This window comes from Saimiri boliviensis, chromosome 10 (assembly GCF_048565385.1).
Source record: "Saimiri boliviensis isolate mSaiBol1 chromosome 10, mSaiBol1.pri, whole genome shotgun sequence".
Lineage (NCBI taxonomy): Eukaryota > Metazoa > Chordata > Mammalia > Primates > Cebidae > Saimiri > Saimiri boliviensis.
In genome coordinates this window covers 51,204,366-51,225,190 of record NC_133458.1, presented here as the reverse complement: position 1 = coordinate 51,225,190, position 20,825 = coordinate 51,204,366, and the positions used below count along the sequence as shown (strand labels likewise).

Below are 20,825 nucleotides of genomic sequence, written 5' to 3'. Positions count from 1 at the left end.
TTCACCATGTTGGCCAGGATGGTCTCGAACTCCTAACCTCAGGTGATCATCTACGTCAGCCTCCCAAAGTGCTGGGAATATAGATGTAAGCCACTGCACTCAGTGGCCTTAAGTGACACTCTTTTTTTTTTTTAGACAGGGTCTCACTCTGTCACCCAGGCTGGAGTGCAACAGCATGATCTCGGCTCACTGCAACCTCCACCTCCCAGGTTCAAATGATTCTTCTGCCTCAGCCTCCCAAGTAGCTGGGACTACAGGCGTGCACCTCCACACCCAGCTAATTTTTTTGTTTTGTTTTGTTGTGCTGTGTTTTTGTTTGTTTGTTTTTTCCTTTGGCAGGGAGATGAAATCTCACTCTGTTGCCCAGGCTGGAGTGCAGTGGCATGATCTCGGCTCACTGCAACCTCCACCTCCTGGGTTCAAGTGATTCTCCTGCCTCAGCCTCCCAAATAGCTGGGATTACAGGTGCCTGTCACCACACCTGGCTAAGTTTTGTATTTTTAGTAGAGACAGGGTTTCACCATGTTGGCCAGGATGGTCTTGATCTCCTAACCTCAGATGGTCCGCCCGCCTCAGCCTCCCAAAGTGCTGGGATTACAAGCTTAAGCCAGACTAATTTTTGTATTTTTAGTGGAAATGGGGTTTTGTCATGTTGGCCAGGCTGGTCTCGAACTCCTGACCTCAGGTGATCCACCTGTCTTGGCCTCCTAAAGTATTGGGATTACAGGTATGAACCACTTTCTTCTTAAGGAGGAGCTTTTATTTATTTCTCCCTCTATTTTGTTTCTCCCTCCTGCTTCTCTGCCTTTTTTTTTTTTTACGTTTTCTTTCTCTCTCTCTTTTTTTTTTTTTTTTGGCTTGTTTTTTGTTATTGGTATCAATATTGACAAAAATTACTGTCACTATTTTTTTGTTGTTTTCAGAGGACAGGATCTCACTCTGTCCTCCAGGTTAGGGTGCAGTGGCACACTCATAGCTCATTGAGGCCTCAAAATCCTGTGCTCAAGTGATCCTCCCACCTGGTTCTCCCAAAGTGCTAAGATTATGGGCATGAGCCACCACACTTCACCTTTTTATTATTTTCAAAGGCTTTATTGAGATATAACTCACATATATGCAATTTATCCATTTTAAAATATAGAATGCAATGGTTTTTACTATGTTCACAGGGTTCTGCAACCTCTACCACAATCTAAGTTTAAAACATTTCTGGCCCAGATGTGGTGGCCCTGGTTTATAATCCCAGCACTTTGGGAGGATAAAGTGGGAGGATCACTTGAGCCCAGGAGTTTGAGGTTAGGGTAGTTATAATAAGCTATCATTGAGCTGCTGTACTCCAACCTGAACAGCAGAGCAAGATACTGTCTATTAAAAAAAAAAAAAAAAAAAAGGGCCGGGCACAGTGGCTCAAGCCTGTAATCCCAGCACTGTGGGAGGCCGAAGCCGGGGGGATCACGAGGTCAAGAGATCGAGACCATCCTGGTCAACATGGTGAAACCCCGTCTCTACTAAAAATACAAAAATTAGCTGGGCATGGTGGTGCGTGCCTGTAATCCCAGCTACTCAGGAGGCTGAGGTAGGAGAATTGCCTGAACTCAGGAGGCAGAGGTTGCGGTGAGCTGAGATTGCACCATCGCACTCCAGCCTGGGTAACAAGAGCGAAACTCCATCTCAAAAAAAAAAAAAAAAAAAAAGGGCATAGTGGCTCTGCACTTTTGGAGGCCAAGGCAGGCAGATCATGAGGTCAAAAGATTGAGATCATCCTGACCAACATGGTGAAACCCCGTCTCTACTTTGCAAAATACAAAGGAGAATTGCTTGAAGGTAGAGGTTACAATGAGCCGAGATCACGCCACTGCACTCCAGCCTGGGCGACAGAGAAAGATTCCATCTCAAAAAAAAAAAAAAAAAATTGGCCCTAAAAAGTACTCCATACAGATTAGCAGTCACTCCCCATTTCTCCAACCCCTGCGCTAGTCCTGGGCAGCCACTAATGTACTTCCTGTTTCTGTAGGCTTGCCTGTTCTGGACAGTTCATGTAAATGGAATTGTACAATATGTGGCCTCTTGTGGCTAGCGTCTTTCACTTACCCTAACATTAAAACCTGTTTCTGCTACTTAATTTCTGTAAGACTTTGGGCAGCTTACTTAATTACAACATCTGGAAAGTGATAAGGTACTAATATTAGTCCTCATGGGTCAGTTCAATAATCAAATAAGATAAATCTCCAATAATAGCAATTATTAACAATAGTTGGGAGATACATCTCCAATCTGTTTGTTGGATTTCTGTATTCAATTTTCAAAATACTTATCAAATACCTACTATGTAGCAGGCATTATTCTAAACACTGATTCTATAGCAGTGAACAAAGCACACAAAAATTGCCCTGCCCTTATGGAGCTTATGTTCTACTGCCAGAAAACAGAAGGTATACAAAATAAATATGTGAAATATATACTATGTTTACTAGATGGTGATATTTTTTTTTCTTGAGACAAGAGTCTCTCTCTGTCACCAGGCTGGAGGGCAGTGGTGTGATCTCGAGTAACAACAACCTCTGACTCCCTGGTTCAAGCGATGCTCCTGCCTCAGCCTCCCGTAGCTGGGATCACATGCATGCACCACCACGCCCAGCTAATTTTTGTGTTTTTAATAGAAATGGGGTTTTGCCATGTTGACCAGGATGGTCTTGATCTCCTAACCTCATGATCTGCCCGCCTCAGCCTCCCAAAGTGCTGGGATTACAGGTGTGAGCCACTGTGCCCAGCCTTTGTGATCATTTTTTTTTTTTTTTTTTGAGTCAGAGTTTTGCTCTTGTTGCCCAGGCTGGAGTGCAATGGCGCGATCTCGGCTCACCGCCAACCTCCGCCTCCTGGGTTCAGGCAATTCTCCTGCCTCAGCCTCCTGAGTAGCTGGGATTACAGGCACACGCCACCATGCCCAGCTAATTTTTACTATTTTTAGTAGAGACGGGGTTTCACCATGTTGACCAGGATGGTCTCGATCTCTTGACCTCGTGATCCACCCGCCTCGGCCTTCCAAAGTGCTGGGATTACAGGCTTGAGCCACCGCGCCCGGCCTGTGATCATTTTTATTAAAAAAAAAAAAAAAAAAGTAACTGAGTACAGTGGTTTACACCTGTAATTTTAGCACTTTGGAAGGCCAAAGCAAGAGGATTGCTTGAGCCCAGGAGTTCAAGACCAGCCTGGGAAACATAGTAAAACCCCAACTCTATAAAATAAACAATAAATTTGAAGAAAAACAGAAAAAAAAAATCAACAACCTCTTAGGAATATGGTTCAGGAAGACTGCCCCAAGAAGGTAACACTGAATTAAAGAACTTAAAACTGGCCAGGTGCAGTGGCTCACACCTGTAATCCCAGCACTTTGTGAGGCGAAGGCAGGTGGATCACCTGAGGTCAGGTGCTTGAGACCAGCCTGGCCAACATGGTGAAACCTCATCACTACTAAAAATACAAAAATTAGCCGGGTGTGGTGGCACATGCCTATAATCCCAGCTACTCAGGAGGCTGAGGCAGGAGAATTGCTTGAATCTGGGAGGCAGAGGCTGTAGTGAGCCGAGATTGTGCCACTGCACACTCCAGCATGGGCAACAGAGCAAGACTCTGTCTAAAAAAAAAAAAAAAAAAACTTAAAGCTATCTTGCCAGTCCTTTTTACTTTTTTACTCCTATAAATTAGAAGGAAACTGTCTTTGCAACCCAGATATTTATGAATTGCTTTGAATTTATTGAATTAAAGTATACCAGATTCATTATCAATTAATTTTACACATGCTATAGTAGATGCTTTTAGAAAGAATAAGTGGGGCACAGTGGTGCTCGCCTGTCCTGTCAGCTTCAGTCCAGTAATTTGACTCCAGTCATTGAGTCCAGCCTGAAAAATGAGACTGTATGTCTTAAAAAGATAAATTGAATGAATTATAAACCTAGTCTCTGTTGACTTAGAAATTAGATATTTCTTCAAAATGCCTTATAAATAAGAGTATTAAAATTACATTTTAAAGTAATTTTTTTCTTTTTTTTTTTTTTTTGAGATTGAGTCTTGCTCTATCGCCCAGGCTGGAGTACAGTGGCACCATCTCGGCTCACTGTAACCTCCGCTTCCCAGGTTCAGGCAATTCTGCTTCCTCAGCAGAGTAACTGGGATTACAGGTGCGCACCATCATGCTTGGCTTTTTTTTTTTTTTTTTTTTTTTTTAAGTAGAGATGGGGTTTCACCATGTTGGCCAGGCTGGTCTCAAACTCCTGACCTCAAGTGATCTGCCCGCCTTGGCCTCCCAAAGTGCTGGGATTACAGGTGTGAGCCACCATGACCAGCCAGTTTTTAGGGAATTTTTAAGAGAAATAATGTAATGAGGATGATACAAACTTTTTTATTCTACCATTTACTATTGCATAAGTCAAATTAGTTATGTAAATATTATAATTAATAAGGGGAAGTATTAAATAGTTATAATACTGGATATATTTTGGTCTCCATAGCAATCCAAAAGAAGTTAAAAGGGCAGTACCTATTTATTTTTCCCAAATTTGTTACAATGAAACTCAGAATATCCACATAATATTAATTTTTCCCAAATGTAATAGAAAATGAAAAGAATGTTGTAAAACCAATCGCACTGTGATATTTCCAAGTGGAGCCACTAAATCATGCTGTATCTTAGAAGGTATATTTAATATGTCATAGAGCTGGAAAAACATGGAGGTCGTATCATCCATCTTGGGGTCTTCAATGGATGAGAACCCAGCCTCCTTTTAAAAGACCCGCCAAGGCTTTTTAATTCTTTAAAGTTTGTTTATATCTCATCTGCTTTTTCAGTTATGAAGCTTAAACCTGTCTTTTGTTGTTTCACTATAGTGTACTTCTCAGGGGCAATAGCACTATCACAATAGCAGTGAAACACAGAGAAGAGTGGCAGAGCCAGACTGCCAGAGTTCAAGGGCTAGTTCCATCATTAGCTATCTGGGTCAGCTTAAGCAAGTTAGTCTCTCTGTGCATTAGTTGCCTGATCTGCAAAATGTAGATATTAATATTACCTACCCTGTAAATTTGTTGTGAGGATTTAATGAGTTAGCTCACATACAATACTTGGAGAAGTTCCAGTATGTCTGTTTAAAGGATTAAATGACTTAGTTCCCATGAAACACTTAGAGAAGTATCTACTCATTCAATAAATATTAGCTGATCATATATATGTGCCATGTTAAGCAATGTGTTATTTATCTATGGCTGTATAATAAATTTGGCCCACATTTAGTAGCTTAAAAAAATAAACATTTCATAACTCACAGTTTTTCTGGTCCAGGAATTTGGGAGCAGTTTAGCTGGTGAGTCAAGGTGTCACTTGGGGCTGCAGTCATCTGAGGGCTGGACGGAAGCTGAAAGACCTGTTACCAACATAGTTCACTTACACGGCTGTTGCAGAGGCCTCATTTCCTCACTGCCTGGGCCCCTTCATAGGACTGCTTGAGTGTCTGGCTTCCCCCAGAGTGAGTGATCCAAGAGATAACAAAAAAGAAACTTCAATGCCTTTTATGACCTACCCTCAGAAGTCACAATCCGTCATTTCAGCCACATTCTGTTCATCAGAAACAAGTACAGCACACGCTTAAAGGAGGGGAATTAAGTCCACTTTTGGAAGGGAGGATTATCAAAGCATGCTGGACATATTTTAAAATCACCACAAGGGGTCATTCCTTCTTGCCTTTAAATGCCTCTGATTCAAGTGAGAATCTTAGAGGCCTCTTATTCTGCTATTTATTTAAGCAGTAGACAGCAAAGAGAATTTTCAGTTCAACATTCAGACAAAAGAAAAGGGAATAGGGACTGGATTGTCAAGAGACAATCACCAATAGTGATCAGTTCGTTATAAATAAAGTAGTATATGAGATGCTTACATAAGCCAGTTCAAAAATGATGCCTAAAAATTTGCCTGGGACTATATTAGGATTTAGAATATTGTCTAACATGCCAGCACATAATCAAATAGATTAGATGGTCTGGACATAATCTATGCTAAGTTTAACACTCTGAGCTTTATCTCTTCCAAGTCTTAGAACATGGATATAGCTATGATATTATACTCATTTCTCAAATGCTTAAGCTCTCTGTTATAATAAATAATTTGCTTTTCATTTTATCATAGCTAATGAAAGACATTCAGTGTAAAATCTTTTTTTTTCTTTTAAGACAGAGTCTCCTTCTGTTGCCCAGGCTGGAGTCCAGTGGCACCATCTCGGCTCACAGCAATCTCTGCCTCCCCCTGCACTGTGGTGAGGCCAAGGCGGGAGGATCACCTGAGGTCAGGAGTTTGAGACCAGCCTGGCCAACATGGCGAAACCCTGTCTCTACTAAAAATACAAATATTGGCCAGTTGTGCTTGCGGGCACCTGTAATCCCAACTACCTGGGAGGCTGAGGGAGGAGAATCACTTGAACCTGGGTGGTGGAGGTTGTGGTAAGCCGAGATGACACCACTGCAGTTCAGCCTGGGCCGCAGAGTGAGACTCCATCTCGAACAAAATAAAAATAAAAATAAATAGACTGAGCCGGGCGCGGTGGCTCAAGCCTGTAATCCCAGCACTTTGGGAGGCCGAGGCGGGTGGATCACAAGGTCAAGAGATCGAGACCATCCTGGTCAACATGGTGAAACCCCGTCTCTACTAAAAATACAAAAAATTAGCTGGGCATGGTGGCGCATGCCTGTAATCCCAGCTACTTAGGAGGCTGAGGCAGGAGAATTGCCTGAACCCAGGAGGCGGAGGTTGCGGTGAGCCGAGATCGCGCCATTGCACTCCAGCCTGGGAAACAAGAGCGAAACTCCATCTAAAAAAAAAAAAAAAAAAAAAATAGACTGAGCATGGTGGCTCACACCTGTAATCCAAGCACTGTGGGAGACCCAGGTGGGCGGATCACCTGAGGTCAGGAGTTTGAGACCAGCCTGGCCAACATGGTGAAACCCTATCTCTGCTAAAAATACAAAAAAAAAAAAAAAAAGTAGCCAGGTGTGGTGGTGCATGCCTGCAATCCCGGGTACTCAGGAGGTGTAGAAAGAAGAATCACTTGAACCTGGAAGGCAGAGGTTGCAGTGAGTCAAGATTGCACCACTGCACTCCAGCCTGGGCAACAGAGCAAGACTCCATCTCAAAAAACAAATAAATAAAAATAAAAAATTGGGGCCTGGGCCAGGTGCTGTGGCTCAAGCCTGTAATCCCAGCACTTTGGGAGGCCGAGGCAGGTGGATCACCTGAGGTCAGAAGTTCAAGATCAGCCTGGCCAACATGGTGAAACTCCATTTCAACTAAGAAATACAAAAAAATTAGCTCTTTGGACAGGTGCAGTGACTCACGCCTGTAATCCCAGCACTTTGGGAGGCCAAGGCGAACGGATCACAAGGTCAGAAATTCAAGACCAGCCCGGCCAATGTGGTGAAACTCTGTCTCTCCTGAAAATACAAAATTTAGCCTGGTGTGGTGGTAGGCACCTATAGTCCCAGCTACTCAGGAGGTTGAGGCAGGAGAATCACTTGAACCCAGGAGGAGGAAGTTGCAGTGAGCTGAGATCTCGACACTGCACTCTAGCCTGGGAGACAGAGAGAGACTGTCTAAAAAAAAAAAAAAAAAATCAGCTGGGTCTGGTGGCATGCACCTGTAACCCCAGCTGCTTGGAAGGCTGAGGCAGGAGAATCATTTGCAACGGGGAGGCAGCCGAGATTGTGCCACTGCACTCCAGGCAGGGTGACAGAGGGAGACTCTGTCTCAAAAAAAAGAAAAAAGAAAAGGTTGGATGCAATGGCTAACACATGTAATCCCAGCACTTTGGGAGGCCGAGGCGGGCAGATTGCCTGAGGTCAGGAGTTCAAGACCAGCCTGGCCAACATGGTGAAACCCCATCTGTACTAAAAATACAAAACTTAGCCGGGCGTGGTGGTGCATGCCTGTAGTCCCAGCTACTTGGAAGGCTGAAGCAGGAGAATTGCTTGAACCCTGAGGGTGGAGATTGCAGTGAACTGAGATTGCGCGACTGCATTCCAGCCTAGGTGACAGAGCAAGACTCCATTTAAAAAAAAAAAAATTATACTGCTTAATTATATGTATGTATGTATGTGTGTATGTATGTATGTATTTTGGGGACAGGGTCTTGCTCTGTTGCCCGGGCTGACATGCGGTAGAGCAATCTTGGTTCACTGCAGCCTCAACCTCCCAGGCTTAGATGATCCTCTGGCCTCAGCCATGCAAGTAGCTGAGACTACAGGTATGTGCCATCATTCCCAGAAGGGTTTTACCTTGTTGCCCAGGCTGGTCTCATACTCCTGTACTTAAGTAATCTGCCTGACCAGGCCTTCAAAAGTGCTGAAATTATAGGCATGAGCCACTGCACCTGGCCATAGTTTTAAAAAAAATTATTGTTACATGATATACATAGAAAACATGCATAAATCACAATGGTACAATACAGACATCTGTGTTTTTTGTTGTTGTTTTTTTTTGAGACGGAGTTTCACTCTTGTTACCCAGGCTGGAGTGCAATGGCGCGATCTCCGCTCACCGCAACCTCCACCTCCTGGGTTCAGGCAATTCTCCTGCATCAGCCTCCTGAGTAGCTGGGATTATAGGTGCATGCCACCACGCCTGGCTAATTTAAAAAAAAATTTTTTAGTAGAGGCCAGGCTGGGCTCAGAACTCCTGACCTCAGGTGATCTGCCCATCTTAGCCTCCCAAAGAGCTGGGATTACAGGTGTGAGCCACCACTGGCGTTTTTTTGTTTGCTTTGTTTTTTGATAGGATCTTACTCTGTTGCCCAGGCTGAAGAGCAGTGGTGCAATCTCAGCCTCCGAAGCAGCTGGGATTACAGATGCTCACCACCACGCTGTTGTATTTTTAGTAGAGACGGGTTTCTCCATGTTGGCCAGGCTGATCTTAATCTCCTGACCTCAGGTGATCCTCCTCAGTGACCCCAAAGTGCTGTTATTACAGTAAGCCATCTTACCTGGCCTCCAGCTAAATTTTGTTTGTTTGTTATTGTTTGTTATTTGGAGAGATGGAGTTTCCCCATGTTGCCCAGGCTGGTCTCGAACTCCTGAGTTTAAGCAATCCTCCCACCTCGGCTTCTCAGAGTATTGGGATTACAGGTGTGAGCCACAGCACTCACTCTGTAATTTAATTTCTATTCTAGAATCCATCCATCCTTCTTTTCTTTCTCTTTTCTTTCTTTCTCTCTTTCTCCCTCTCCTTCCTTCCTTCCTTCTTTCCTTCTTTCTTTTTTGGGACAGGGTCTCACTTTATCACCAAAGCTAGAGTGCAGTGGCGAGATCTCAGCTCACTGAAGACTTAACTTCCTGGGCTCAAGCAATTCTCCCACTTCAACCCCGCAAGTACCTGATATTACAGGCACGAACCACCACTACCAGCTAATTTTTTGTAGAGATAGGGTTTCATCATGTTGCCTAGGCTGGTCTTGAACTCCTAATCTCAAGCGATCTGCCTCCTCAGCCTCTCAAAGTGCTAGGATTACAGGTGTGAGCCACTGTGCCTGGCCTTCTATTCCAAAATTTTTACATTGCAGTGTCAAAAAAAACTAAGCTCGTTGACCAGGATGGTCTCGATCTCTCGACCTCGTGATCCCCCCGCCTCGGCCTCCCAAAGTGTTGGGATTACAGGCGTGAGCCACTGCACCCGGCTCAATTTTTTGTATTTTTAGTAGAGACTGGGTTTCACTATGTTGGCCAGGATGGTCTCAACCTCCTGACCTCATGATCCACCCGCCTCGGCCTCCAAAAGTGTTGGGATTACAGGTATGAGCCACCACGCTCAGCTGTATTTACACATTTTAAGTTTGGGATTTATAGTTAATTTACCTATGTTTCTCATAAATTTATAAAAAGTTTGGATCATTATACCATCTCTGCTAGTAATATGTTCCTGTTTGTAAAGTAGCACTTATGGTTTTTTGTTTTTTTTTTTTTTTGAGACAGAGTTTCGCTCTTGTTACCCCGGCTGGAGTGCAATGGCGCTATCTCGGCTCACCGCAACCTCCGCCTCCTGGGTTCAGGCAATTCTCCTGCCTCAGCCTCCTGAGTAGCTGGGATTACAGGCACGTGCCACCACGCCCAGCTAATTTTTTGTATTTTTAGTAGAGACGGGGTTTCACCATGTTGACCAGGATGGTCTTGATCTCTTGATCTCGTGATCCACCCGCGTTGGCCTCCCAAAGTGTTGAGATTACAGGCGTGAGCCACCGTGCCCAGCCTGCACTTATGGTCTTATAGCCCTAAATGAACTCTTCCAAGATACAAAATTTTCTTTCATTCTAATATGTTACTAAAATAATTACAAAATGATGTATTTAAGCAAAAAAAAAAAAAAAAAAGCAAACTCAAAGGAAAAATAACATTAAGCTTAGGAGTTGATAAACTATTTCAGTACATTTAATTAAATGAGCAAGAAGAGATGTTCAAACAGTAGTTAAAGCATTGCCATTTTCAGGAGAATAATTAAAATAATGAATAACTTTAAGCTTTGTTAGAAACATTTACAATTATGTACAGTAAAAAGATAAGGATAAGAGATACAACACCAAAAGCACAGTCCAAATAAGAATACAGGGTAGGGGCCTTAGTTCTCTTTCCCATCTTGCAAGATGGCGGGTGAAAAAGTTGAGAAGCCGGATACTAAAGAGAAGAAACCTGAAGCCAAGAAGGCTGATGCTGGTAGCAAAGTGAAAAAGGGTCACCTCAAGGCTAAAAAGCCCAAGAAGGGGAAGCCCCATTGCAGCCGCAATCCTGTCCTTGTCAGAGGAATCGGCAGGTATTCCCGATCTGCCATGTACTCCAGAAAGGCCATGTACAAGAGGAAGTACTCAGCCGCTAAATCCAAGGTTGAAAAAAAAAAGAAGGAGAAGGTTCTTGCAACTGTTACAAAACCAGTTGGTGGTGACAAAAACGGCGGTACCCGGGTGGTTAAACTTCGCAAAATGCCTAGGTATTATCCTACTGAAGATGTGCCTCGAAAGCTGTTGAGCCATGGCAAAAAACCCTTTAGTCAGCACGTGAGAAAACTGCGAGCCAGCATTACCCCTGGGACCATTCTGATCATCCTCACTGGACGCCACAGGGGCAAGAGGGTGGTTTTCCTGAAGCAGCTGGCTAGTGGCTTATTACTTGTGACTGGACCTCTGGTCCTCAATCGAGTTCCTCTGCGAAGAACACACCAGAAATTTGTCATTGCCACCTCAACCAAAATTGATATCAGCAATGTAAAAATTCCAAAACATCTTACTGATGCTTACTTCAAGAAGAAGAAGCTGCGAAAGCCCAGACACCAGGAAGGTGAGATCTTCGACACAGAAAAAGAGAAATACGAGATTACAGAGCAGCGCAAGATTGATCAGAAAGCTGTGGACTCACAAATTTTACCAAAAATCAAAGCTATTCCTCAGCTCCAGGGCTACCTGCGATCTGTGTTTGCCCTAACAAATGGAATTTATCCTCACAAATTGGTATTTTAAATGTCCTAATAATCTAATTAAATAACCAATTACCTTTAAAAAAAAAAAAAAAAAAAAAAAAGAATACAGGGTAAGTTAGACATTATTGAAATGTAGATCAGGCTGGGTATGGTGGCACATGCCTGTAGTCCTGGCTACTCGGGAGGCTGAGGCTGTAGTGCGCTATGCCAACTTGGTATCCACACTATGTCTGCCATCAATATGGTGACCTCCCGGGAGCGGGGGACCCCCAGGTTGCCTAAGGAGGGGTGAACCAGCCCAGGTCAGAAACGGAGCAGGTCAAAACTCCTGTGCTGATCAGTAGTAGGATCGCGCCTGTCAATAGCCACTGCACTCCAGCCTGGGCAACATAGCAAGACTCCATCTCTTAAAAAAAAAGAAAAAAGAAAGAAAGGAAATGTAGATCATGAGCTCTTCACAATCCACTGTTAAGACAATGAGCCGGGCGCGGTGGCTCAAGCCTGTAATCCCAGCACTTTGGGAGGCCAAGGCGGGTGGATCACAAGGTCAAGAGATCGAGACCATCCTGGTCAACATGGTGAAACCCCGTCTCTACTAAAAATACAAAAAAATTAGCTGGGCATGGTGGCGCGTGCCTGTAATCCCAGCTACTCAGGAGGCTGAGGCAGGAGAATTGCCTGAACCCAGGAGGCGGAGGTTGCAGTGAGCCGAGATCGCGCCATTGCACTCCAGCCTGGGTAACAAGAGCGAAACTCCATCTCAAAAAAAAAAAAAAAAAAAAAAAAAAAAAAAAAAAAAAAGACAATGAAAAGACGGGCTGGGCGCGGTGGCTCACACCTGTAATCTTAACATTTTGGGAGGTTGAGGCGGGTGGATTGCTTGAGGCCAGTAGTTCCTGACCAGACTGGCCAACATGGCAAAACCCCCTATCTACTAAAAATTCAAAAAAATTAGCTTGGTGTAGTGGCACAGATCTGTAATCCCAGCTATTCAAGTGGCCGAGGAATGAGAATCTCTTGAAGCTGGGAGGAGGAGGTTGCAGTGAGTCAAGAATGGGCCATTGCACTCCAGCCTGGGAGACAGAGCAAGATTCCATCTCAATAAAATAAAATAAAATTTTAAAAACCAGTATCTATAATGAAAACTCTGGCTGGGTGTGGTGACTCACACCTATAGTCTCAGCATTTCAGGAAGCTGAAGCAGGCAGATCACTTGAGGTCAGGAGTTCGACACCAGCCTGGCCAACATGCAAAACCCTGTCTCTACTAAAACTACAAACATGGCCGGGTGCGGTGGCTGAAGCCTGTAATCCCAGCACTTTGGGAGGCCGAGGCGGGTGGATCACGAGGTCGAGAGATTGAGATCATCCTGGTCAACATGGTGAAACCCCGTCTCTACTAAAAATACAAAAAAAATTAGCTGGGCATGGTGGCGCGTGCCTGTAATCCCAGCTGCTCGGGAGGCTGAGACAGGAGAATTGCCTGAACCCAGGAGGCGGCGGTTGCGGTGAGCCGAGATCGCGCCATTGCACTCCAGCCTGGGTAACAAGAGCGAAACTCCGTCTCAAAAAAAAAAAAACAAAACAAAAAAAACCTACAAACATTAGCCTGGCATGGTGGCAGGCACCTGTAATTCCAGCTACTCAGGGGGCAGAGGCAGGAGGATCTCTTGAGCCTGGAACATAGAGGTTGCAGTGAGCTGAGACTCCACTCATGCCACTCCACTCCAACCTGGGCGACAGAGTGAGACTCTCTCCACAAAAGAACGGAAAAAAAGAAAGGAAAGGAAGGGAAGGGAAGGGAAGGAAAAGGGAGGGGGAAGGCGGAAGGGGAAGGGGGAAAGGGAAAGAGAAAGGAAGAAAGGGAAAGAAAGAAAAAGAGAGAAAAGAAAACTCAGGCTGGGCATAGTGGCTCATACTTGTAATCTCAGCAGTTTAGGAGGCTGAGGTGGGAGGATCACTTTAGACCAGGAGTTCACAACCAGCCTTGGTGACATAGGGAGACTCCCATCTCCACAAAAAGCAAATAAAAATAATCAGCTGGGCATGGTCGTGTGTGCCTGTAGTCCTAGCTACTCAGCCGGCTGAGGCAGGAGGATTGCCAGAGTTCAGGAATTCGAGGCTGCAGTGTGTTAAAACTGTGCCATCACACTTTAGCCTGGGCAACAGAGCAAGACCCTGTCTCAAAAAATAAAATAATAAAATAGACATGTATTAGTCCATTTTCACACTGTTATAAAGAATACCCGAGACCGGGTAATTTATAAACAAAAGAGACTTCATTGACTCACAGTTCCGCATGGCTGGGGAGGCCTCAGGAAACTTACAATCATGACAGAAGCAAAAGGGAAGCAAGGTGTGTCTCACGTGGCAGCAGGAGAAAGAGAATGCAGAGGAGACAGCCATTTTTAAAACCATCAGATCTCACGGGAACTCCCTTACTATCGGGAGAACAGCACGGAGGAAACTACCCCCATGATCCAATCACCTCCCACCAGGTCTTTCCCTCCACGTGTGGGGATAAGATTTGGGTGAGGACCCTGAGACAAACCATATCAAGATGTTTTACAATTCTGACAGGCATTTTCTTTCTTTCTTTCCCTCCCTCCCTCCCTGTCTCCCTCCCTCCTTCCTTCCTTCCTTCTTTCCTTTCTTCCTTCCTCCCTTTCTTTTTTTTTTTTTTTTTTGAGACAGAGTTTCTCCCTTGTTACCCAGGCTGGAGTGCAATGGTGCGATCTCGGCTCACCGCAACCTCCGCCTCCTGGGCTCAGGCAATTCTCCTGCCTCAGCCTCCTGAGTAGCTGGGATTACAGGCACGCGCCACCATGCCCAGCTAATTTTTTTGTATTTTTAGTAGAGACGGGGTTTCACCATGTTGACCAGGATGGTCTCAATCTCTCGACCTCGTGATCCACCCGCCTCGGCCTCCCAAAGTGCTGGGATTACAGGCTTGAGCCACCGCGCCCGGCCCTTCCTCCCTTTCTTGATGGGGTCTCTCTCTGTAACCCAGGCTGGAGTGCAATGGCACAATTACAGCTCGCTGCAGGCTCAACCTTCCTGGGCACAGGGAATCCTCCCACCTCAGTCTCCAGAGTAGCTGGGATTACAGGCACCAGCCAGCAACCCTGGCTAACTTTTGTATTTTTTGTAGAGATGAGGTCTCTCTGTGTTGCCTAGGCCGGTCTCAAATTTCTGAGCTAAAGCAATTCACCTGTCTCAGCCTCCTAAAGTGCTGGGATTACAAGTGTAAGCCAACACACCTGACCGGCAGGATATACATTTTATATGTAATAACATAGATACATTTGTACTTTTATAATATATAATACATAGCTACATATATAATTCTTAGAGGGATAAAGCATTTTAACCAGAGGTGAGATGGGAATCTTTGTTATTTACAGTCATGGAAAAAACTATAAATTGAGAATATTTGAATGAATGCTAATATCATATGAGACATCTAAAAATTATCTGCCCTTCTTTATCCAAAGAAACATATAGGGGCTGGGTGCAGTGGCTCATGCCTGTAATCCCAGCACTTTGGGAGGCCGAGGCAGGTAGATCACGAGGTCAGGAGTTCAAGACCAGCCTGGCCAACGTGATGAAACCCCACCTCTACTAAAAATACAAAAATTAGCTGGGTGTAGTGGGACACACCTGTAATCCCAGCTACTCAGGAGGCTGAAGCAGGAGAATTGCTTGAAACCAGGGGTGGGGGTGGGGGTGGGGGGTGGCGGAGTTTGCAGTGAGCAGAGATCGTGCTGCTGTACTCCAGCCTGGGCAACAGAGCAAGACTCTGTCTCAAGAAAAAAAAATCTGCGGAAAGGCCCTGCCCTGACAATGTCCCTTCTCTAGATTCTCAAGCAGATGTCCAGGGGAGGTCCCCACAGAGCCAGAGTGCCTGAGGCTTCCTGCTTGAGAACCTGTCTGTCCCCTGGACCTTGGACACTACCGATTGAGCTGTATCAATTCAGCAGATCTCACTCCAGAGGGTCAGATCGTTTGCTTTCGTTTTTTCATCTGTTTTGTTCTTTGAATCAGTGCTGTTGATGACAAGTTGTTCTCCAATAAATCACGTGTTCTTTGCAAAAAAAAAAAAAAAAAAAAAAAAAAAAAAAAAAAAAAAGACCGTATTCTACCTTGGGTTCTGAATTAAGAAGCTATTTGAAGACCAACATTATTAACAGATGATGAAATTCATGAATAATTACTTAACATATTATGTGGCTGTGAAAAATATTGTCCAGGCCAGGAGCAGTAGCTCATTTCTGTAATCCAAAACTTTGGGAGGCTGAGGTAGGAGGATTGCTTGAGGTAAGAGTTCAAGACCAGCCTGGGCAACACAGGGAGACTGGTCTTTTCAAAAAAGAAAAAAAAATTAGCCAGGCATAATGGTGTGCACCTGTGGTCCTAGTTACCTGGGAGGCTGAGGCAGGAGAATTGCTTGAACCCAGGAGTTCAAGGCTACAGTGAGCTATGACCTTGCCACTCCAGCCTGGATGACAGAGGAAGAGCGAGACCCTGCCTGTTTAAAAAAAATTATTATTTTTTTGAGACAGAGTCTCACTCTGTTTCCCAGGCTAGAGTGCAGAGGCCCCATCTCAGCTCACTGTAACCCCGGCCTCCCAGGTTCAAGCGATTCTCCCACCTCAACTTCCTGAGTAGCTGGGAGTACAGGTGTGCACCACCATGCCTGGGTAATTGTTGTATTACTACTATTATTATTATTATTATTATTTGAGACGGAGTTTCGCTCTTGTTACCCAGGCTGGAGTGCAATGGCGCGATCTCGGCTCACCGCAACCTCTGCCTCCTGGGTTCAGGCAATTCTCCTGCCTCAGCCTCCTGAGTAGCTGGGATTACAGGCACGCACCACCATGCCCAGCTAATTTTTTTTGTATTTTTAGTAGAGACGGGGTTTCACCATGTTGACCAGGATGGTCTCGATCTCTCAACCTTGTGATCCACCCGCCTCGGCCTCCCAAAGTGCTGGGATTACAGGCTTGAGCCACCGTGCCCGGCCAACTGTTGTATTATTAATAGATAAAGGGTTTTACCAAGTTGGCCAGGCTGGTCCTGAACTCCTGGCCTCAAGTTATCCACCTGCCTTGGCCTCCCAGAGTACTGTGGTTACAAGTGTGAGCCACTGTGCCCAGCCAAAAAAAATACATTTTTTTGGATCTCCATATCTAGGATCTATGGATCAGCAAACTTTTTTTGTAAAAAGGCAGGTTTTTTGTTTGTGTTTTTCAGAATCCTGAAAAATGTAAAAATCATTCTTAACTTAGGCTATGCCAAAACAGGCCAGTGACTGAAGTTAGCTTTGGTCTGCAGTTTGCTCACCCCATTCTAGGGATAATCACTTTCTTTGACTCATCATTATTAAATAAAGACCTAGATTTTGAAGTACATGTAAAATTGTAGAATTTTGTCCAAAAGAGGTAAAAATAATTTTTGTCTGGTAGAAGTGTAATATCAAAGTTTATGGTTTTATTATCATATTTTACCAGTTTTGTCTCTAATTGAACAATCTGGTGTTTTTTTTCTGAGATGCAGTTTCATTCTGGTTGCCCAGGCTGGAGTGTAATGGTGCAATCTCAGCTCATTGCAACCTCCGCCTCCCAGGTTCAAACGATTCTCCTGCCTCAGACTCCCCAGTAGCTGGGATTAAAGGTGTGCACCACCACGCCCAGCTAATTTTTTTTTTTTTTTTTGAGGCGGAGTTTCGCTCTTGTTACCCAGGCTGGAGTGCAATGGCGTCATCTCAGCTCACCGCAAGCTCCGCCTCCTGGGTTCAGGCAATTCTCCTGCCTCAGCCTCCTGAGTAGCTGGGATTACAGGCACACGCCACCATGCCCAGCTAATTTTTAGTATTTTTAGTAGAGATGGGGTTTCACCATGTTGACCAGGATGGTCTTGATCTCTCGACCTTGTGATCCACCCGCCTCGGCCTCCCAAAGTGCTGGGATTACAGGCTTGAACCACTGCACCCGGCGATTTTTTTTTTTTTTGTATTTTTAGTCGAGAGTCAGTTTCACCTTGTTGGTCAGGATGGTCTTGATCGCCTGATCTTCTCATCCACCTGCCTTGGCCCCCCAAAATGCTGGGATTATAGGCATGAGCCGTCATGCCTGGTCAACAATCTGTTTTATTTAAATTAGACTTTTAGGCCAGGCTCAGTGGCTCACACCCGTAATCTGAGCACTATGGGAGGGCGACAGGAGGGTCACCTGAGGTCAAGAGTTCAAGACCAGCCTGGCCAACACGGCAAAAACTTGTCTCTACTAAAAATAAAAAAATTAGCTGGGAGTGGTGGCAGATGCCTATAGTCCCAGCTACACAGGAAGCTGAGGCAAAAGAATCACTTGAACATGGGAGGTGGAGATTGCAGTGAGCTGAGATTGCACCACTGCCCTCCAGCCTGGGTAACAGAGCAACAGTCTGTCTCAAAAAGAAATAATTAAGTAAGTAAACTTTTAATTTTTAGATTTTTTTTTTTTTGAGACAGAGTTTCGCTCTTGTTACCCAGGCTGGAGTGCAGTGGCTCGATCTCGGCTCACCATAACCTCCGCCTCCTGGGTTCAGGCAATTCTCCTGCCTCAGCCTCCTGAGTAGCTGGGATTACAGGCACGAGCCACCATGCCCAGCTAATTTATTGTATTTTTAGTAGAGATGGGGTTTCACCATGTTGACCAGGATGGTTTCGATCTCTTGATCTCGTGATCCACCTGCCTTGGCCTCCCAAAGTGCTGGGATTACAGGCCTGAGCCACCATGCCTGGCCCTAATTTTTAGATTTTTATAGTTTTACATTCAGCTGTAAGAAATAATAATGAAGCTGGGTGCAGTGGCTCATGTCTGTAATCCCAACACTTTCAGAGGCTGAGGTGGGTGGTTCACTTGAGGCCAGGAATTTGAGACCGGCCTGGCCAGCATAGTGAAACCCCATCTCTACATAAAAAAAAAACAAAAATCAGCTGCATGTGGCAGTGCACGCCTGTAGTCTCAGCTACTCAGGAGGCTGAGGTGGGAGAATCACGAGCCAGAGATGTCAAGGCTACAGTGAGCCGAGATCGCACCACAGCACTCCAGCCAGAGCAAAAGAATGAGACCCTGTCTAAAAAGAAGAGGAAAAGAAAAAAGAAAGATAATAAATCTTACTTCAAATTTCCCTTTTTCAGGGAAATACTCATTTTGTCAAATACCCTTTGAACTGGCTTTATCATCGTTTGTTCCTTCATTGATGAGTTGAGAGAACATCTTTGACGTGTTCATTCTCATTTGTGAGCCATATTTTTAACTCTTTGAAAATTGTTATAATTATTTAGCCCACAGATAATTTGTTCCTACAGTTAGTTTTCAGTTTGGCTGAGTTTTTTATTTAGAAAATTGTATCTGATTGCCAGGCGCGGTGGCTCAAGCCTGTAATCCCAGCACTTTGGGAGGCCAAGGCGGGTGGATCACGAGGTCAAGAGATCGAGACCATCCTGGTCAACATGGTGAAACCCCGTCTCTACTAAAAATACAAAAAATTAGCTGGGCATGGTGGCGCGTGCCTGTAATCCCAGCTACTCAGGAGGCTGAGGCAGGAGAATTGCTTGAACACAGGAGGCGGAGGTTGCAATGAGCCGAGATTGCGCCATTGCACTCCAGCCTGGGTAACAAGAGCGAAACTCCGTCTCAAAAAAAAAAAAAAGAAAATTGTATCTGATTAGGAAAGATCAGACCAACTTTTCTATTCCTCAGTCAAAAGAAATTGTAATTCACTTTGAGTTTCACAGTGATGATAACATATTCTCTCTCCAGTGACAGGTTATTTCTGTGAGATTTTTTGGGTAAGATAACAAGAAAGAAGTTTTAAAATAGCAAATAGCACTGGCTCTTTTTTATTTTTCCTTTTTTAAATGTGAGATGGGGGCTAGGTGTGGTGGCTCAGGCCTATAAACTCAGCAATTTGAGAGGCCAAAGTGGGTGAATAGTTTGAGCCTAGGAGCCTACATAACATAGTGACACCTTGTCTCTATAAAAAATACAGACATTAGCTGGGTGTGGTGCTGTGTGCCTCTGGTTCCAGCTACTGGGGAGGCTGAAGTGGGAGGATTACTTGAGCTGGGGCTGTCGAGATTGCAGTGAGCTGTAATCACACCACTGCACTCCAGCCTGGGTGACTGAGCAAAACCCTGCCTAAAAAAAAAAAAAATGAGATGGAGCATTGCTCTATTGCCCAGGCTGGAGTGCACCATCTATTCACAGGTGCAATCCCAGGCTGGAGTGAAGTGGCACGATCCTGGCTCACTGCAACCTCCACCTCCCGGGTTCAAGCGATTCTCCTGCTTCAGTCTCCTGAGTAGATGGGATTACAGGAGCACACCACCACGCCCTGCTAATTTTTGTATTTTTAGTAGAGACAGGGTTTCATCATATTGGTCAGGCCGGTCTCAAACTCCTGACCTCGTGATCTGCCTGTCTTGGCCTCCCAAAGTGCTGGGATTACAGGCATGAGCCACCGCTCCCAGCCTCTTTTTCATTTTTTTTTTTTTTTTTTTTGAGACGGAGTTTCGCTCTTGTTACCCAGGCTGGAGTGCAATGGCGCGATCTTGGCTCACCGCAACCTCCGCCTCCTGGGTTCAAGCAATTCTCCTGCCTCAGCCTCCTGAGTAGCTGGGATTACAGGCACACACCACCATGCCCAGCTAATGTTTTGTATTTTTAGTAGAGACAGCGTTTCACCTTGTTGACCAGGATGGTCTCGATCTCTCGACCTCGTGATCCACCCGCCTCGGCCTCCCAAAGTGCTGGGATTACAGGCTTGAGCCACCACGTCTGGCCTCCTCTTTTTCATTTTTAAAGTAATTATTCTGTCTGAGTGAGGTGGCTCACACCTATAATCTCAGCACTTTGAGAGGTCTAGGCAGGAGGATTGCTTGAGCCCAGGAGTTCAAGACCAACCTGGACAACAAAGTGAGACGCCATCGCTACAAAAAACAGAAAAAACTTAGCCAGATATGTTGGTGTGCATCTGCAATCCCAGCTACTCAGGAGGATGAGGTGGGAGGTTTGCTTGAGCCTGGGAGATCAAGGCTGCAGTGAGCTGTGATTGCACCACTGTGCTCCAGCCTAAGTGACAGAGTGAGACACTGTCTCAAAAACATAAACAAACAAACAAATAAATTAAATAATGATTCCAACAGTATATCAGCATAAATGTTTATGAGTAATTGATAAAAACAAAAAAAAAACCTATGTGTCCTTCAGACTTCAATTTTTTGCTTCTATTGAGAATCACCTGGTTAATAATATAAGTCATCACCTAATAGAAAAGGTAGGTTTTCT

General features: G+C 44.8%; 1 protein-coding gene and 1 long non-coding RNA gene across 2 annotated transcripts in view; one reads left to right on the top strand and one right to left on the bottom strand.

The window, feature by feature from the left end:
* Nucleotides 1-4,202: 4,202 nt before the first annotated feature.
* LOC141580072 (uncharacterized) overlaps nucleotides 4,203-20,825 on the bottom strand; it is a 49,606-nt gene continuing 32,983 nt past the window's right edge. The window contains exon 5 of the long non-coding RNA XR_012512070.1: nucleotides 4,203-5,414. This is a non-coding gene — a long non-coding RNA (uncharacterized LOC141580072). The remainder of the gene's footprint in view (nucleotides 5,415-20,825) is intronic.
* Nucleotides 10,640-11,595, top strand: LOC120365363 (large ribosomal subunit protein eL6). The gene has a single exon (XM_039472995.2). It carries the CDS (start codon nucleotides 10,665-10,667, stop codon nucleotides 11,529-11,531), a length of 867 nt encoding a protein of 288 aa, XP_039328929.1. The 5' UTR covers nucleotides 10,640-10,664; the 3' UTR covers nucleotides 11,532-11,595.